This window comes from Felis catus, chromosome B4, assembly GCF_018350175.1.
Source record: "Felis catus isolate Fca126 chromosome B4, F.catus_Fca126_mat1.0, whole genome shotgun sequence".
Lineage (NCBI taxonomy): Eukaryota > Metazoa > Chordata > Mammalia > Carnivora > Felidae > Felis > Felis catus.
The window spans coordinates 42,998,449-43,016,798 of record NC_058374.1 but is presented as its reverse complement, the minus strand read 5'-3'; the positions used below and the strand labels follow the sequence as shown (position 1 = coordinate 43,016,798).

The 18,350-nt window shown below is 45.9% G+C and overlaps 1 protein-coding gene across 7 annotated transcripts in view; it reads right to left on the bottom strand.

Moving 5' to 3' along the window:
- Positions 1–1,342: 1,342 nt before the first annotated feature.
- SLC2A3 (solute carrier family 2 member 3) overlaps positions 1,343–18,350 on the bottom strand; it is an 89,521-nt gene continuing 72,513 nt past the window's right edge. For 6 of the 7 annotated variants that reach the window (XM_006933485.5, XM_019834462.3, XM_006933484.5 and 3 more), the window contains 9 exons: positions 15,327–15,419; positions 14,646–14,806; positions 12,498–12,738; positions 12,065–12,227; positions 11,174–11,361; positions 6,719–6,823; positions 6,254–6,355; positions 5,579–5,782; positions 1,343–3,895 (listed from right to left, as the gene is read on the bottom strand). In XM_006933485.5, coding sequence (XP_006933547.1) covers positions 3,677–3,895; positions 5,579–5,782; positions 6,254–6,355; positions 6,719–6,823; positions 11,174–11,361; positions 12,065–12,227; positions 12,498–12,738; positions 14,646–14,806; positions 15,327–15,419 — 1,476 coding nt within the window. In that variant the 3' untranslated portion in view covers positions 1,343–3,676. Of the gene's footprint in view, positions 3,896–5,578; positions 5,783–6,253; positions 6,356–6,718; positions 6,824–11,173; positions 11,362–12,064; positions 12,228–12,497; positions 12,739–14,645; positions 14,807–15,326; positions 15,420–16,988; positions 17,174–18,350 lie in introns of those variants that run through there. The other variant, XM_003988375.6, reaches the window with a different exon arrangement.

The following is an 18,350-nucleotide window of genomic DNA, read 5'->3' as shown; positions in this document are numbered from 1 at the left end:
CCAGGGCGATCGCAGTAAACTGGGATGTGTGGTCCCTGAATTAACAGGCCACAGGAAAGGAGTCTGCAAGCTAGTTTGTGACAAGATGTAATTGGAAGTCTTTAAGATCAGTCTGGTTGCCCGAGAATGAATTACAAGGAAGCAAAAACAGAAAAAGGGAGCTGCGATCCCCACAATCATGGAGAATATGGTGCTCTCCCAGGGCTCTTTCAGGTCAGGGTTTCATCCTCATTACCCGTCACGCAGAGTACCAGTGGAGGGGTTATGTTGCCAGTAAGGAAGGCTTTATGGAGCTCACGCCTGGACTAGATAGAAATAAAAAGTAGCCGTTCACGTGTCTTTAGGAAGTGATTGGAAATGTAGGGGAGTGTCAAAGTAATAAATGAGGGCATGAAAGGGTTAATGAGAGGGGTGCCTGGCCGCTCAGGTCATGATCTGGCGGTCCATGCGTGTGAGCCCCAGGTCGGGCTCTGTGCTGACAGCTCAGAGCCTGGAGCCTGCTTCAGATTCTGTGTCTCTCTCTCAAAAATAATAAACATTAAAAAAAAAAAAGTGTTAATGAGTGATGAAGTGGGTGTGGGTGTTTTCCTGTATAAATAGGAGCTACAATATGGTAAATCAAACTGAAAAGGTAGCAGGGACCTTGCCCTGGGTGGGTGGGGGAGTGATCCGTCGGGGGCTTAAGTTTTGTTTTGTTTTTTTCTGTAGTTGGCTGGAAGCTACTGAAGGATTTTGAGTAGGATGGCAATATACATACAGTATGGACGTCTTAATCAGTGTAGGATGAATTTCAGAGAGCAAAGACTAGCGGGGAAAGGAAGGAAGCAAGCTTTTCTCAAGAGAGAAAAGCAGAATTCTCATTCAGGAAAGGAAGCAACGGTGATTTATGGAGTGTGCAAAGCAACGCTCTAAGGCTTTTCATTTCATCTGTGTGATAAACATGCATCGCTATTTTTATGTGTACTAGACTCTCATAAAGAAACTTACTCAAGGGGCGCCTGGGTGGCGCAGTCGGTTAAGCGTCCGACTTCAGCCAGGTCACGATCTCGCGGTCCGTGAGTTCGAGCCCCGCGTCGGGCTCTGGGCTGATGGCTCAGGGCCTGGAGCCTGTTTCCGCTTCTGTGTCTCCCTCTCTCTCTGCCCCTCCCCCGTTCATGCTCTGTCTCTCTCTGTCCCAAAAATAAATAAACGTTGAAAAAAAAAAATTAAAAAAAAAAAAAAAAAGAAACTTACTCAAGGCAGCGACAGGCACTGTGTGGCCAAACCAGGACTTAAAGCCGATTTTGTGTTCCAGGAAGGACAGAAACACAGCAAAGCACAAATGAAAAAAGACAAGCCTGTGTGATGTCATATGTACATTCAGGATTTTTATTTCAAAACAAAGAACCACAATAACATTAATAATAGAAAATCCATTTGGAAATATTCACAATCCGGTCGCTGCGAAATGGGAAGACTTCCACCTGCTAACTGCCAACCCACTGTTTTTGAGGAGCCAGACGTAGAAGGGCGGTTAGAGGAAGTCACCTGTTCAAAGCCCCATTCCAAAAGCTCTGCGAGTTTTGTTTTGTTTTGTTTTGTTTTCCAGTGGCTCAACGACCAGAGGGAACAGTGAGAACTGGGAAGTAAAATACTGTCATAGGCAAGGGTTTGGCTAAAGGGCCTGAACTGTGTAAGCACCAAGGAGAGAGAGGGTGATCAAGCAACATACGAAAGAGGGAAGACAGAGTAAATGTCATGGGGTCCAATCGCCATTTATTCAAATACTGGGAAACTAGAGGATTTGTGGAGGTGTCCGTGAGCTGGGGCGAACAGAAACCCCTCCATCTCATCTAATTCTCCGAAATGCTCCAGAGTTAGAAGTCTTCAGTTTGTTTCTTTGTCCTCTTAAAAGAAAGGCCTCCCACTACCCCATGACTCCCCTCCAACGACCTCCAGAGGCCACATGTCCTGATCTCACACTTCTTTCCTACTCCCACTGTCTGGGTCTAGGGTGAGATGGAATCTACCACCAGTAGTCTCCTTAAGGAATTCTCCCCCATCTCTCCAACAGGGAAAGGTAGCCAGATGAGACTGAACTGTATAAAGTCTGGAAGAAAACCCTAGATGCAAATTCCACCCAGAAGAGGCAGTGTTCTCTGTATATAGAGAGATGAGTTTTAACACATTCTGTTCGAAAGGGGGGGGCTGTAGAACACCGAGGAAACAAGTTACCAATAAACTACCTCACCCAGAGCAAAGTGTCAGTGCACATACATTCATACTCTCTCAAGTGTGGGTTACACTGCACATTTACTCATAACTGTCTCAAATGTACGGCCCCGAAGGGCACTTGACGTAACACTATGGAAATATGGCAACAGATGAACACACATGCAATGACCGTAAAGCGACAACATATAGTTCAACTGGATAATAATCGTTCAGGAAAAGACCCACCCCCAGAGCTGAGGTTACAAATTCAAGGTAGTTACCAACATTCTCCTCTGAATTCTTTTAAAGCTATGGCTTAAAACAAAATAAAAATCAACAACTAAAATCTCCTAAAGAATAACATTTAGAAATACTGAACCTCTACCAAGAACCAATATTTTGGGATGCTCATTGGGGAGGCTCTCCCACCAGGCAGGTGGTAGGAGCTCATTAAAAAAACAAAATACAAAAAAGTGAGTCTACTACAAGGGGAGGGAGTTGTTTGGTCCAGCGAGGGGAGACCGGATTGCTAGAAACCGCCTTCCCTTCTCCGGACTCCAGCCAAAATTAGAACCCGTTAACCACCATTAACTACAATGCCCATCTCAATAATAACCCGAGATTTCAAGTAACACTACATAAAATCTTAAACAAAGAAAAAAGTTCCAAAGGTAACCAGTAGCTTCTTAATACAGGCACATGACTTCTCTGAGAAATTTAACTTGAGAGTTTCCACCTGAAGGACAGAAATCGCTGAGAGGCAACGCGCAACGTTCACGCGCCCCATCGTACCCCCTCCGATAACACATTACTTTTCTCCGCAAATCTTCCCTTATTGCACCTTGACCTCGCCAGTATCGAATCTTCTACCCTATAAACCTCTCTTTAAGCGCCTCCCTCTAACCTCAATTTCCTTACGTTTCCATTATTTGGTAAAATTACTTCACACTTAAAAAAATAAATATTTATGCAATAAAACCAGAAGGTAAAAATAAATAAAACTCAAGTTAATCTGCTCTGCAGAGAGCTGTATGGAAGCGAGGAAGGTGCTCGTATTTAATCCCTCTCTGCCCTCCACACTCCTGTAGATCTGCTTCCTGGTAAGTCTGGGGTCAGGGAAACTGTACCTCACTCTTACTCCCCTGTAGGCCCTTGTGGGGCCATAGTAGAAGCCAAGGGAGGAAGAGCTGGCAATGTTGTCATAAGCCAAGTGGCCAGTCCCTCCGGAGATGAAGCTAGGTTCACTTGGTCTCTTCTACACGGAAGAGAAACGTCCAAGAACTGAAATGTTTCGAAAGCCATTGAAGATACAACTAAGTCCAGCATTGGGCTCCTCTGAGTGCTCATGGTGTGTGAGGGAAGAGAAAGGAATCAAGTAGCAGCATTCAGAAACAGTCCTGGGTTACAACCTGATGAGGTCTCTCCCTCCTCTGGGGAGAGGTTGCTTTTCCGTGTTGGGAGGGAGGCGGGGAGGAGGCACGGCTTAGACGCTGGTGGCGGTCTCCTTCACGGGCTGGATGCTGTTCATCTCCACGATGGGGCCTTTCTCACCTCTGACAGCCTCCCTCGCCTGCCCTTCGAAGGCTCGTGTGATTTCCTCAAAAGTCCTGCCACGGGTCTCCGGGACTTTGAAGAAGGTGAAGATCAGGAAGATAACAAGGAAGCCGGTAAAGATGATAAAAACGTAGGCTCCTAAATAGAACTAGTGAAAAGATACAAAAAAAAAAAAAAAAAAAAAAGGAGCATCAGGGTCAAGTCTGGTCGTGGCCAAACTCGTTTCCGTGCCGTCCATTTCTAGTAGGCTCCAAGACATAACCTCTCCGCATTTAACAAGAACATCAAGGCTTCCTCAGAGATTTACGATGCCCTTGCTAACTTACTAGATTTCTCTGCAATTTTGAGCCGTTCTTTTCCCTCTTCACTAAAGTTCCCTGCTTCTAAATACCTACGGAGTAGTTTAGGACTGTTGAAGATGATTTTTAAAATCCGGGTTTCTGGGGCGCCTGCACGGCTCAGGTGGTTCAGTGTCCCACTTTTGATTTTGGTTCAGGTCCTGGTGCCAGAGTCATGGGACTGAGCCCCGCATCAGGCTCGGTACTTAAGCTAGAGTCTGCTCAAGATTCTTGCTCTTTCCTTCTGTCCCTCCCCTGTGTGTGCTCTCTCTCTGTCACTCTCTGTTAAGTACAATTTAAATAAAACAAAATCAGATCAAATCTGGGTTTCCGAAAGACTCACAGAAATAGGAACTGCTTTCCAGAAGTCCACTGCAAGTTCCTTTATTTAAGGAACCAACTCCAGGTCATTTTAGAATAGGAGCTGTCTCATCCATTCATTGACATCCCTTTGTGTAGTGAGCCTTAAAGGTCACGGAGTCATGAATGCGAATTCAAATTATGGATTTAAGTGTTGGTTTGGAATCCCTGGAGGCTTAAAACTATCATTGTTTCTAGACAGAACTATGCCTGTAATCACCTCGGACTGGTGGTCTTTTAATAAAAGTTCCCAGTTTTAGGGTGCCTGGGTGGCTCAGTTGGTTAAGTGTCTGATTCTTGATCTCAGCTCAGGTCATGATCTCATCGTTTGCGGACTTGAGCCCCGCATCGGGCTCTGCGCTGACAGCACGAAGCCTGCTTGGGATTCTCTCTCTCTCAGCACCCCCTCACCCATGCATGTGTTCTCTCTCTCTTTCTCTCTCTGGGGGGCGGGGAGGGGTGGGTTCCCAGTCTTAACCCTCCTGCTTCAATCCTTTTTTGCCATCATTCCTTCTTTTTCTATATGCCATTGAAAATGAGAAAGAAAATCTGTTTTAAAACACTTGATATCTAACCCTCTGTGGTGTCAGGAAACAGATTTTAAACCTGTTGGCTTAGGTGAGCTGTTTTGTTTTTTTTTTTAATTTTTTTTTTCAACGTTTTATTTTATTTTTGGGACAGAGAGAGACAGAGCATGAATGGGGGAGGGGCAGAGAGAGAGGGAGACACAGAATCGGAAACAGGCTCCAGGCTCTGAGCTATCAGCCCAGAGCCCGACGCGGGGCTCGAACTCACGGACTGCGAGATCGTGACCTGGCTGAAGTCGGACGCTTAACCGACTGCGCCACCCAGGCGCCCCAGGTGAGCTGGTTTTGAGACTGGCTAGGTGAATTTCATTTTCTTTCTTTCTTTTTTGAGAGAGAGGGAGAGGGCACAAGTGAGTGAGGGGCAGACAGCGAACCCCCACAAGGGGCAGAGAAAGAGGGAGGGAGAGAGAAGTGGGGCTCACCCAAAGTGGGGCTCGAGCTCACCTGATGTTGGAATGGAACTCATGAACCATGAGATCATGACCCGATGCTTAACGACGGAGCCACCCAGGCGCCCCTAGGGGAGATTCGTTGTAATTTACTTACTGCAGCTGAAGGGAAGAGTAGCCCCACCAGAAAGTTGGAGGTCCAGTTCGAACAACCAGCCACTGCCATGGCAGCTGGGCGGGGTCCCTGGCTGAAGAGTTCGGCCACAATAAACCAGGGAATGGGGCCTGGGCCAATTTCAAAGAAGGCCACGAAGACCAAGATAGCAGCAATACAGACAAAACTCATCCAGTTATAGTTATCCTATATGAGAAAGGAACAAAGGCAAGTGAGTACTAAAAGACAGCACAACCTGGCTAGGATCTAGCCTCCCAGAGACGGGGACCTACTGAACACGAAAAGCTCCCTGTGCCGGGGTCCAATGGGGTTACTGGACTATCTAGCCAAAAGCCCTGGGTTTTTGAATCCTAACCGTGTGCTCACCTCACACACAGGTCATTTTCACATTGAGATCATTTCACTGTCCGTAAAATGGGAGTCATTATTACTTCAAGATTACTTTAAGAATTAAATTACATAGGGTATTTTACAAGCCACATGTTATACGGATACAAGAATTGTAACAGCTTAACTACCTATCTCCGATGATCCACTTTTCTTAAAACTCTGGGCATGTGACCTTACGGATCTTCCCACCTGTGTCACGGAGGGTCACCTGTAACCTCTGCTACCCGCCTCCCCCCGCCCCCCTTCTTTTCCTCCAAGAGCACTCACCTTTAGCAACAAGGAGATGGTCATGAGGATGGAACAAAAAGCCATCCCTCCAAGGCCAATCATATGCAGGGTCCTCCTCCCTGCCCTTTCCACCAGAAACAGCTATAAGGAGAATAACAGAACATGAAATTTCTGCTTTCCCTTTCGTGAAAACGCCGCATGAGTTACCCGAATCTGCCTTCCCAATGGCAGGATACTTGTTATGGTCACCCCGCCCATTTTAGTTCCAAGCTCAAAGCATCCCCGCACACCTCCCTCCTTCTCATGCACTTCCTGTTTGCTTGGAGGGAGTGAAGTCTACTTACACCCATCACTCCATAGCTTTTCTTTCCCCGAAGAACAGGCCAAAAAGGTTTAGGTGATGGTAGGGAGGTGGAAGGCCATGAAACCCATCTTTGAACATGTGTAGTAAGAACTGCCCCCCACCGGCCCGGCCCCCGCAAACTACCAAAGCACCCAACTTACAGAAACAACGGTGAAGATGGTATTAACCACACCCGCACCAATGGTGGCGTAGATTGGCTCCTCGACGCCCGCATCTTTGAAGATGCCTGTTGAGTAATAGAACACCTAGTGGGAAACAAAAGATGCAGCTCTGAAACCGCAGTCAAACAGAGAACCCTCAAAAAATAAACTCGACCGTCCCAGGAGGTTAAGGGGGTCCTTTCTGGGGTTTTCTTGTTCAATCACGGTATCTTTTCTGCAAATGAATTATCTTCTGAATCTTACCTCTTATTCTCTTCTTAGTTCTTGTCAATTCTAGCTGCTTGTTTCCATTTTTTCTTGTACGCTGACTCCTGCTCCACTTAAGTCTCTTCCTTAACATCTTTTTTACCAACTTAGATCTAAAGGTTTAAGTCCTATTAATTTTTTCAACTAAGCCTTGTGTGTTTTAAAGTTTTTTTTTTTTTTTTTTTGGTAAGATCTACACCCAGTGTGGGCCTCGAACTCGTGACCCCAAGATCAAGAGTCAAACGCCCTTCCAACTGAGCCAACCAGCAGCAAGCCCCTTAAGTAAGCTTCTTCAATAGATAACTACCCTAGGCCTGAAAACAGTGATAGGTACACTGATATTCTAATTTGATGGTGAAGCAATTGAGGAGTAACCTCAAGCCTGCTCATGTAATTAGAGGCAGAACTCGGGCTAGAATTCCTAGCTCTGGGTCCATCCCAAGTGTTTCAGGAAGTAATACCTCCTATCATTTTAACTTTATACTATTCAATAAGCTGCTATTTAACGTGTACGGTTATGTATGGCTGCTACAACTACCCTGGTTAAAGAGATGTCAAAATATTGGACTCAGACTTCAAGGTAATAAGGGAACAGTGCCTGGCAGTGTCTAGATCATCTAGGCTCAGTCCCTCAGGTTTGAGTCAAGAGTTTATGATTTCATCCAGAGTGTTTGTTTCTACAGCAAAATTCGTCAGACTTTTTCATGAATATAAGCATCAATACTGGGATTTACCTTTCAAGAAACAACTCTTACCACCTCAGATAGAAGCCACGTATATTTGTATTTTCTAAAATAAGACTAAGGCTGTGCTTTTTACATTTTTTATTTTTTTTAAGTGTATTTATTCTTGAGAGATAGAGATAGAGCGCAAGCAGGGGAGGGGGAGAGAGAGAGGGAGACACAGAATCCGAAGCAGGCTCCAGGCTCTGAGTTGTCAGCACAGAGTCTGACGCGGGGCTCGAACTCGTGAACTGCGAGATCATGACCTGAGCTAAAGCCGGATGCTTAACCGACTGAGCCACCCAGGCGCCCCGAGGCTATGCTCTTAATAAATTTTTTTTCTTAAAGTTTATTTATTTTGAGAGTGCATGTGGGGGAGGGGCAGAGAGGGAGGGACAAAGAATCCCTACCAGACTCTGTGCTGTCAGCATGGAGACCAGTGTGGGGCTCGATCCCACAAACCATGAGATCATGAGCTAAAATCAAGAGCAAGATGTTCAACCGACTAAGCCAGACAGGTGCCACAAGGCTGTGCTTTTGGAAGCAGATCTGCGGGCTCTTGGCTTAGTCAGTAGAACATGCGACTCTTGATCTCAGGCTTAGAGTTCAAGACCCACATTGGGTGTAGTTTACTTAAAAAAAAAAAAAAAAAAAAGAAACTAGGGCGACTAGCCAGCTCAGTCAGTAGAGAATGCAGATCTTGATCTCGGGGTTCTGAGTTCAAGTCCCATTTTGGGTGTAGAGATTAGTTAAAAATAAAATCTTCAAAAAAGGCAGGCAGGCAGGAAGGAAGGAAGGAAGGAAGGAAGGTAGGGAGGAAAAAAGATTTGTAGTATCATCCCAATCAAAAATTGCTGCTCTAGAAGAGAAGGGGGAGCTAAGACTGCTAAAAAAAATTCTAATAATACTTAATATTATAAAGCTTGTGAGAAAAGACATTTGAACAGTTAAACCTAGCAATGAATAGTTATGGCAATACTCTCTCTTATCTAAAAGCCTATACAACAAAAACCTAATGCATTCGTACACATCTCATGGAAAGTTCTTACAGTCAAATTACCTTGCTATTTGCTGCTATCAAGCGGGATTCAAGCTAACTCCTACATCATCTCACCCTCAAGCAGTTTTACTCTGCTAGGTAAACACTACCCAACCTCTGACCCTCTGCCTTTTCTAAGGAAATTAGAAAACACCGTTTACTCAAATGTAGGTTGAAAAAGTGTTTTCACACATCATTTCCTGAAGTGGGAGGAGTCTGTACTGCAGAGTGCTAATTTATCATTTGTAATTTTTCCAAGAGTGGGCTTTTTCTGATCCTGCTTCACAGGGCCCGCATTGGAGCCTAAATTATGCATGCTGGGTGCGAGTGAGGCACCTAGGGTGCAGAATTTAAGGAGGCGCTCATGCTTAGGACCACTGACTTGCACCTCGATGCCTCACTCTAGTCCCAGCCCTGCTGTTCTGGAAAGTCTTCAGAGTGTATTTTACTACAGTGATTTTTTTTTTTATTAAAAAAAAAATATATATATATGTACACACATACAAATATACATATATATATACACAAATATACATATATATATATACATATATTTTTTTTTAAGTAACCTCTATAACCAGCGTGGGGCTTGAACTTACAACCCCAAGATCAAGAGTTGCATGTTATACAACTGAGCCAGCCAGGTGCCCCAGCAGTGATTTTTACAGCGACAAAATTTGAGAACGAGATTCACTGAACTATCTTTCCTCCCAATTTCTGATATTACATCCTCCAACCCTGCATGAGAAGCACTGCTATTTCAGATACAAGCAACCTTCTTGGCGTGTTACGGAGAAAAGGCCAAAGGCCAACTTACTACAAAATGATCTAATCATATTGATCAGAGAGTGATGAGAGGGGCATCCGGGGGGGGGGGGGGGGGCTCAGTTGATTTGAGTGTCCGACTTTGGCTCAGGTCGTGATCATAGTTTGTAAGTTCGAGCCCAGCGCAGGGCCCTCTGCTGTCAGCATGGAGCCTGCTTCGGCTCTAAGTAACCCCTCCACCCCCACCGCCCCTCCCTAGCTCTCTCTCTCAAAAATAAATACACATTAAAAAAAAGAAAGAAAAGACTGGTCAGAAGCTCTCAAGGCATTCATCTGAAATTTAAAGAGGCAGGACAGCAATGTGTCTCAATTACAAATATTTTATCTGCAAATGGATAGAAGGTAGGGGAATAAATACCCTCTCTTACCACACCGAAGACTCAAATGCTGAAAGGTGATTACATGCATAGAATGTAAGTTACCTGCCAACTGTCAGCTTCCATTTTGCTCCCACTTTAAACGATCAGAGTCACTATTCTAGTTGTAAATATACATATAGAATAGTACATGTATACCTCTTGAATGGATTGCCTCATTATTCCCCTGGGCTTTACCATGCTTTCTAGACTGTAAAGTCCTGGGAAAAAAAAGCCACAGCAGTAAATTCTTGGATCTACTTTAGTTGTATGGCTTACATTATCTTTGATGACATGAGATAAGACTGAGCAGAGTTAGGGGCACCTGGGTGGCACAGCTGGTTAAGTGTCTGACTCTTGATTTCAGCTTGGGTCATGATCTCATGGTTTCTGGGTTCGAGCCCTGCATCGGGCTCTGCGCTGACCTCGCAGAGCCTGCTTGGGATTCTGTCTCCTTCTTTGCCCTTCATGCACTCTCTCTCTCTCTCTCTCTCTCTCTCTCAAAATAAATAAAAATTTAAAAAAAGACTGACCAAAGTTAAAGACAACTGGAAATAAAAAATGAGTGGGTCAGAAAGAGGATTAATGAAAAGTAGATAAATTTGTAATGTCCTATATACTGAAAATTTGGAAGAGGACAAATGTGAACCACAAGTTCCAAGACTAAAGGTGATGAATTTTTTGTTTGAATTTATCTTATTTTTCCACATGGAAAACGTGCTGCAGACAGAATCTTAAAGCAATAAAACAGGGGCGCCTGGCTGGCTCAGTCAGGGGAGCGTTTGGACTCTTGATCTCAGAGTTGTGAGTTCGAGCCCCACGTCGGGTGCAGAGATCACTTAAATAAATGAACTCTAGGGGCGCCTGGGTGGCGCAGTTGGTTAAGCGTCCGACTTCAGCCAGGTCACGATCTCGCGGCCCGTGAGTTCGAGCCCCGCGTCGGGCTCTGGGCTGATGGCTCAGAGCCTGGAGCCTGTTTCCGATTCTGTGTCTCCCTCTCTCTCTGACCCTCCCCCGTTCATGCTCTGTCTCTCTCTGTCCCAAAAATAAACGTTGCAAAAAATAAATGAACTCTAGTAATAAGGAAATAAAAACCAACACTAAGTCAGAGCCTGGATAACCAACACTTTGGAGTGGCCGCCATGTGGCGAGCGTCGTGGGGTGACCACGCCAGCACCTGGCACCGCGGTCAGGGGAGTTAAGTGCAACGTGGGCCCGCCCCCTCAGACGTGGAGCAGATACTCACCGCGTTGATTCCAGAGAGCTGCTGGGAGAGCTGGAGCATGATGGAAATGATAATGGGCTGCTGGTAGCTGGGCGATCTGAAGAGCTCCAGCACCGTGGGTTGCTTTTCTTGTGCCATCCTAGCACTCTCATCTTTCATCTCCTGGATGTCCTGAGTCACATCCGGGGTGCCCCACAATCGCTGGAGGACTGGTAAAACAAGCAAACCAAGGATAAGGTTAAGGTGCTGACCCAAGGTCATTTTCCCCGTAACAGCTGGGAAGAGGCCACGCGAGACGAGCCTTGGCTAGCATCCGTGCCTTAATCGGCTTCTCTCTTAATTTTTTTTTAAGTGTTTATTTATTTTTGAGGGGGGGGTGGGGCAGAGAGAGGGGGGACAGAGGCTCTGCACTGACAGGCTGACAGCAGCAAGCCGATGTGGGGCTTGAACTCACAAACCACGAGATCATGACATGAAGTCGGACACTCAGCACTCCCCCCTTTTTAATTCTCACATCATTCTTTAGGGGTCGAATCGAGGGGTGCCTGGGTGGCTCAGCCAGCTGAGCGTCCGACTTAGGCTCAGGCCATACGTGAACTCACAGCTCATGAGTTTGAGCCCGGCGTCGGGTTCTGTGCTGACAGCCTGCTTCGGATTCTGTGTCTCCCTCTCCCTCTGCCCCTCCCCTGATTGTGCGCGCGCACTCTCTCTCTTAAAAATAAACATTAAAAAGAATTTAAAAAACAAAAAAAGAAAGAGAGAAGAAAGAAAGTTTCTGACATGAGAGCCATCAGGAAACCCTTCACTCGGGTTCTGAGGGGCAAGGGAAAGGAGAGGACAGACCCAACACCCTCGTCCTGAAACAGACCGCAGCCCTAAAATTCCTACAGTGAGGGTGTGAGGGATACTCACTGTCCTTGGCGTTCTCCTCTTCCTTTCTGTTAATGAGCAAGAATCGAGGACTCTCCGGGCAGAAGGGAAGGGCTGCGCTTTGTAGGATCGCGGGAATGATGGTGAAGCCCAACAGCAGGGGCCAAAGCTCTTCTGTCCCCAGGATGACTTTCAGGCCAAAGATCTGGAAGCCAGGCAAAGAGGCTACCATAAATCTCATCCTTTCCGAGCCACGGTGGATTAAAAACGAAATTCGGAAAACCCTCTGTGCTTTTACCACAGGAAAAGAAAAAGTCTGTTTCTTCTCCTTTCTCTACCCTCCCTTGCTTCCGAAGCTGTCTGGGAGTTGTAGTAATGATACCTGAAACTTACGTAGTTGAATGCGTGCTAGAGATTCAGGACTACTCTATGTTAACTCATTTAGGGAGCCATGAAACTGACATTCAGGAAGTACCTGAGCCACGAGAATCCCGACGACGATGCCTAGCTGGTTGAGAGTGCCAAAGGCCCCCCGCAGGGCGGTAGGCGAGATCTCCCCAATGTACATGGGCACAAAACCTGTGCAGAGGCCGCAGAAGAGGCCGATAATCAATCGGCCCAGGATCAGCATTTCAACCGACTTGGCTATTTTGCAGAACCCCATAAGGCAGCCACCAGCGACAGCCAACAGGTTGACGATGAGCATCGAATTGCGCCTGAAAGGTTACATGAAAACACAAGAGAAATTACAAAATAGGCCCAGTCTCTCTCCTTCTTTCCTTGTCTTTTCACCCTTCTCCAACCTTCTCTTTTTGGTCTGACTTTTCCTTTTTCTGTTATCAGAACATTTCTAGCTGGGATAACCAGGATCGGCGGTTCTTACACCTCTGTGTGCATAAAATCACCTAGAGAACTTGTTTAAGATTCTCCTAAGCCCCAGCTGTAGCCAGAATCGCAGTAACCACAAAGGCCAGTAGTTCCCAAAGTTGGCCACAGACTAACAGCATCAGCTAGAGATCTGCAACAAATTAAAATTGTCCCATCCACCCAATTTATTGCATCATTAGGGTGGAGCCCAGCAATCTGATCCCCAAAGCAGTCCAGGTGATTTCATTCAAAGAGAAGGTTTGAGAACCACCGCCCTGGGCAATTCTGCTACAGCTGGTCCAACACATTCTAGAGAAATTTTTGGACCAGTACTGATCTCTGTATGCTTCTTACTGAGTCTTGTTATAACGTAACTGCTTAGATGTCACCAACAAGTAACAAAGATAGAGTTCAGACACATGTTTTTCTATTTGTAAAAAGCAGACCGCCTTGCAGCTCGCCTTCTCTAAGGCTAACCTGTGGGGAGGCCGTCGACAATTAGTATTGAGAGCCAGAATAAAATAATAAATTGTCGCATTTGTGTGTTAGATGTGGGAGGCAAAGCCACTGGAACAGCTAAAGGATGACAAGGTAAGAGGTTAACACTGAAAAATTACCACAGATGTTGGGAAGAACCAAATCTAGATTCTCCCCTCGGGAGGCCCACTGGAATTACCCGGGGGAGCTTTGAAATCCTGGGGAGATCTTTGAAATCCTGGGGAGATCTTAAAGGTACATCCCAAATCATCCCTCATTCTCTCTTTTGCCTTTCTCTGCATTCCTTTCCCTGGGTCCCCACCTCTCTCTAGGAGAGAGGTTCTTTCTCTCAAGAAAAGAACAATTGGAAGAAAGTCACGTGAATTGGGAGGTCCACATTAAAATTTCAGTGACTTTAGTTGACACAAGGTGCCCTCGACAATGCAAGCCAAACAATGATCAAATAAAACTGGTTGCTTTAATTTTTTAAAAAGTTGAATTCCATTTGTGTTTCCAGGACATCTCATTAGCAGATGAAATGGTTCCTTCACCAGAATACTGGAAGTATTCTGCTAAGACATTTTAATCAAGTTAGCACAGAATGAGGAGATACGATTTTCTTTTGGGGGAGGGGGGAATGTCAGTTCAGTTATTTGGCCATTGTCCACACGTGCCACAGACCAAGGATTACAAAACGTTTCCTCCCGATCCGGCTTTGTAAAATAATGCAAACATCTGCACGAGACCGCAAAGTTTTTAAGAAAAGCAAACAACTTCTGACCTTGTGAATATAAACAGGTTTCTGGGAAATTCCACAGTGCACTTTATTAGGGAATCTTGAATTAGCTTATGCTGGACTGCCAAAGGCTAATCTCTTGACGGGCAACACGGCTTCAAGCAAGGGCAGTCCTATTCAGTGCCTGTTGGACTAAGCTTGCCTTGATCAGATTGGGGAATGCTCTCATTCAAATACATCCTTACCTCCTCCCCCTCCCTTTTTTTTTTATTTAAGTTTTTATTTACTTAGAGAGAGAGAGAGAGAACGAGCAGGGGAAGGGCAGAGAGAGAAGGACAGAGAGTCCTCCCAAAGCAGGCACTGTGTTGACAGCAGTAGGAAGCCCGGACGTGGGGCTCAAACTCAGGAACCATGAGATCTTAACCTGAGATGGACGCTTAACGGGCCACCCAGGCGCCCCATAGCCTCTCCATCCTGATTCTCAATACCTATTCTCAATGCAACCGGCATAGCCTCCTTCTTTGCCCAGTTTCTAGTCAATACCTGCCAAAGCGGTTGACAAAGAGTCCAACGGAGAAGGAGCCAATCATACCACCGACGGAGAAGATGGCCACAGCCAAAGACCAGAGGGAAGTGAGTAACACCTCATCGCGAGGGTTGTTGTGTGTGTTATTCAGAGTGTTGTTGAGAAAGTCCTTTATGATCTGCAAATTAAAATGGTGGGTGGGCAGGCAGACTGTTACACTTGAATGAGAGAAGGGACAAATATGGGCGATCTTCTCCTCCCTAAGAAAACAGCATTACGATTACTTTATAGGTAGAGAATCCAGTGAGTGAACAGATGGGATTGGAAGAGACCCAGAACATACTGGAGTTAATGGCAGCTCCGAAAAGAACAAGCTTGATTTGTCCTGAAAATCCCAGTAGGTAGTAGCACCGATATTCAGTGACTACCCCAGTCCTCCCAAGAACCCCCCACCTCCCCATTTTCCCACCATCACGACAGGGTGAGAGGAGAACGGGTCCAGTCACGGGTTTAAGGAGCAACTGAGTTTTTTGCTTTAATGATTCAGCTATAGACTTCCCCACCGTTATTCTGCCTCTTCAGCCTTAGCCGAGCTAGGCACCAAGTTTGACTGAAATTCTTCACTCTTGAAACCCTACTTCAAGGAATCATTTCCCTATTCCAAATTCTAACCCTTAACTCTAGTTTCCGGCACTCACCATCTCGGGAGCATTGATGACTCCCGTGTTGTAGCCAAACTGGAAAGAGCCTATCGTAGCGATGGAGATGGCAAAGATCAGCGGCGCCGTGACCTGGAGTGGGGAGGGAGAGAAGGGAAAAAAAAAACAGTCCTTACAACTCTCGATTGAGTACTAGGAGCACTTGGCTATGAGCAGTATGCAAAGAACAAAAACTTAATGACATTTAGGTAACGAATGGGGAACACAAAACAACAGGTTGTACTGAAGAACTTATCCAGAGATGTGCAGACCATTACGTAAACTTGGGAGAAGTGGCAAGATACTATGGGAAGAAAGTTAAGGGGACCTGGGTTAATTGGTTTGAAAGTATTAAAAAAAAAAAACAGCCCCAGATAAAAGCAAGCATAGACCTGGGGCTTCCTGGAAGTGGATTATTTTGGAAACAGTGTCTCTCCTGTACCCCAGATCCCACTGAAGCCCAGAGTTGTGGTGGTGGTGTCCTCATCACTGGGCTGTTCTTATCTCTCGAGATAATGTAATCTACAGCATCTACCCACAGGTATCCAGGTCCGATTTGAAATTCTTCCTGTTTACTTGATAACGTACCGCTGCCCCCACCCAGCAGGGGGCGTGCACTAGCTCCCTTCCATCCCAACACTGGGGAGACAAGGTGGGGAGGAGGGAGTCGTCTTTCACCTTGCTGGAGTAATTCAAGTGTTATCTGAAATTTCCAGCTCGAGGTAAGCCTAATTGTTAAGCCTGAAGACATCTTCTGCAGCGCTCTCCCAGTCCTTCCTTTCCTTGTACCCCCTCCCTGTCCGATTAGACTGAGTGGCTGGCTAGGAGTTTCCGTTCTCCAAGCTGACCTTGTACCCTAGGCAACTAGGCCTAAGTACCTGAGTGCCCCCGCCCGCCCCGTACACAGCTCTTTCTGCTTAATCCTTTTCCCATCAGTAAGCACCTCTTCTTTTCTGCCTCACCTCATCATTTACTATCCTGAGGGCCTTTTCCTCCCCGCCCCCCCCCCATCTTCATCCCTTCTCTTATTTTCATTTATTTTCAAATAAGTTTACCTTGGTGATGATGCTTTTCTCCTTGCAAATATTGCATACACAACACACGATGACCTATTAATGTATCGTGCACTCACAATCGCAATCACAATAAGGGCCCCGGGAATTCTATCTCCTTAGTATCCAGGAACTCCTATAGGTTATAGAGCAGATGGCTGAACACTGACCCAGGCCCCCAAACCAATCCCAGGCCTTTTCAAGGTCTAATGCTTCCAGAGGAATCTTTGCGCTCGCTCAGAGACCCACGCTTGTCATCAACACAGCCAGGCAGCCTTAACACTCAACCATCTCATCCTCGCATCCTCAGTGCATGTGATTATGTAACAAAACAAAAACACACACAAAAAACCCCCTGAGAAACACACACAACTTCTCCCGGTGTCTCTCCCTACGACGGAAAGGTGAGCGGGACGGGGATGAATCCTTGATAGGCTCTAACATCCAGAGTAGTGGCCAAATTGTGGCACTGCAGGCTGGAGAAGCGAAAAGGCCTGAAGATGGCTAGATGACTTAGAATAAAACCCAGCACAGTCATCACCACTGAGTTCGGCCTTTCTGAGTGTGCCCCGCAGGCGCAAAAATAATTGATAATCGTATCATCTCTTACCTTATGTGTCCCCATGGCCCTAATTTAATTCTTTTCCAGTCTTCAATAAAGATCTAGGAGTGGGATCCCAGAGCCACCTCTTGCAGTCAGCAAAACCTCCAAAATGTCCTTCTGGGCAGCAAGTTTTTCTCCAGGTCCCCAGGACCGCTCCACATGTCCCCCTCACTCTCACCGTTAGAGCTCGCCGGCTTACTTATTTATAATCTCTGCAAAGGGTGGAGCCTGCAAGGGAGACAAGCCCCCCGCCCCCCCAGCCCCACCCCACACCCGCCTCTAGTGATCCCGTGACCTCTCGGAATTTTGTGACCTCAAATTCTACCCCCACCCTAGACGACAACTCCCTCCCTCCCCTTGTTTCAAAACCACATCCTTCACCCTCCCCACTCCGTTTTTTAAGCTCGTCCTCCTTCCCTCTTCTAATAGCCGCTATATAGCCTCTTAGTTTCACAGACAAAATGCTACCAGGAAAGGCTGGAGGGAGGGCAAATACACTTTAATTTTTGCTCTCGCATCTGCTGGGAATTAAATTAACCTATAAAGAGAGAATAAATGCTATTTATATAAGGCAAAGTTGACTGGGTGCTACTATCTGAGAGTTAAGGTTGCTTGAAGGAGTGTAAGCAGAAAGATGCATAATGCTATGAATTTATCAGCTGCTTTTTGATTACAGGCTAGGTCTACAATCTTGAAGGGGAAGGAAGGGCAGTTTGAGAGAAGAAACGCAAACAAGGGAAGAATTGGACCAGGTTTTGGCTCTCCTTGTCCTCGGATTAGTACAATCTCTCCCAGGAGGAAGAAAACCTGAGTATCTGGGAGCCAGACCAACTTCCCTGGGGTGCAGGAAGGAAAAAATCAACTGCCTATGGGATCGGATCCAAACTCCTTAATACGGCATTCACCATACCACCCATTCTGAATCCTACCCATTCTACAATGTTTTGCCTCTACTCTCAGGTTTATAGCGTCTACAGATGGAACAATTACCAAATTCAGTTAAACACGTATTTGCTGCACACGCAGTACACGTCAGATGCTCTCCAAGAAGTTGGGGACTCGTCAGTATGTAGGGCAAAAAACTTCCTGGCTTTTAAGGAATTCATAGCATTTCCCTTCTTCCACTTACCATGTTTGTTAAAAAGGGACAAGCCCAACTGATTCTTACACACTGGAGAGAATGATCAATAGCCTATTAATTACGGACTGTGAATTTCTTGAAAGAAAAGAGTGAGATAAGTATCCGATTTCTAAGCCATAGGAGACAATTGACCAAGATGAGTAGGAAAAACAGATAAGAAAAATGTGAACAGAGGAAGATGGAAGGATAACAAGAGGAGAGAGAGAGAGAAGAGGCTCCAGGGTGAG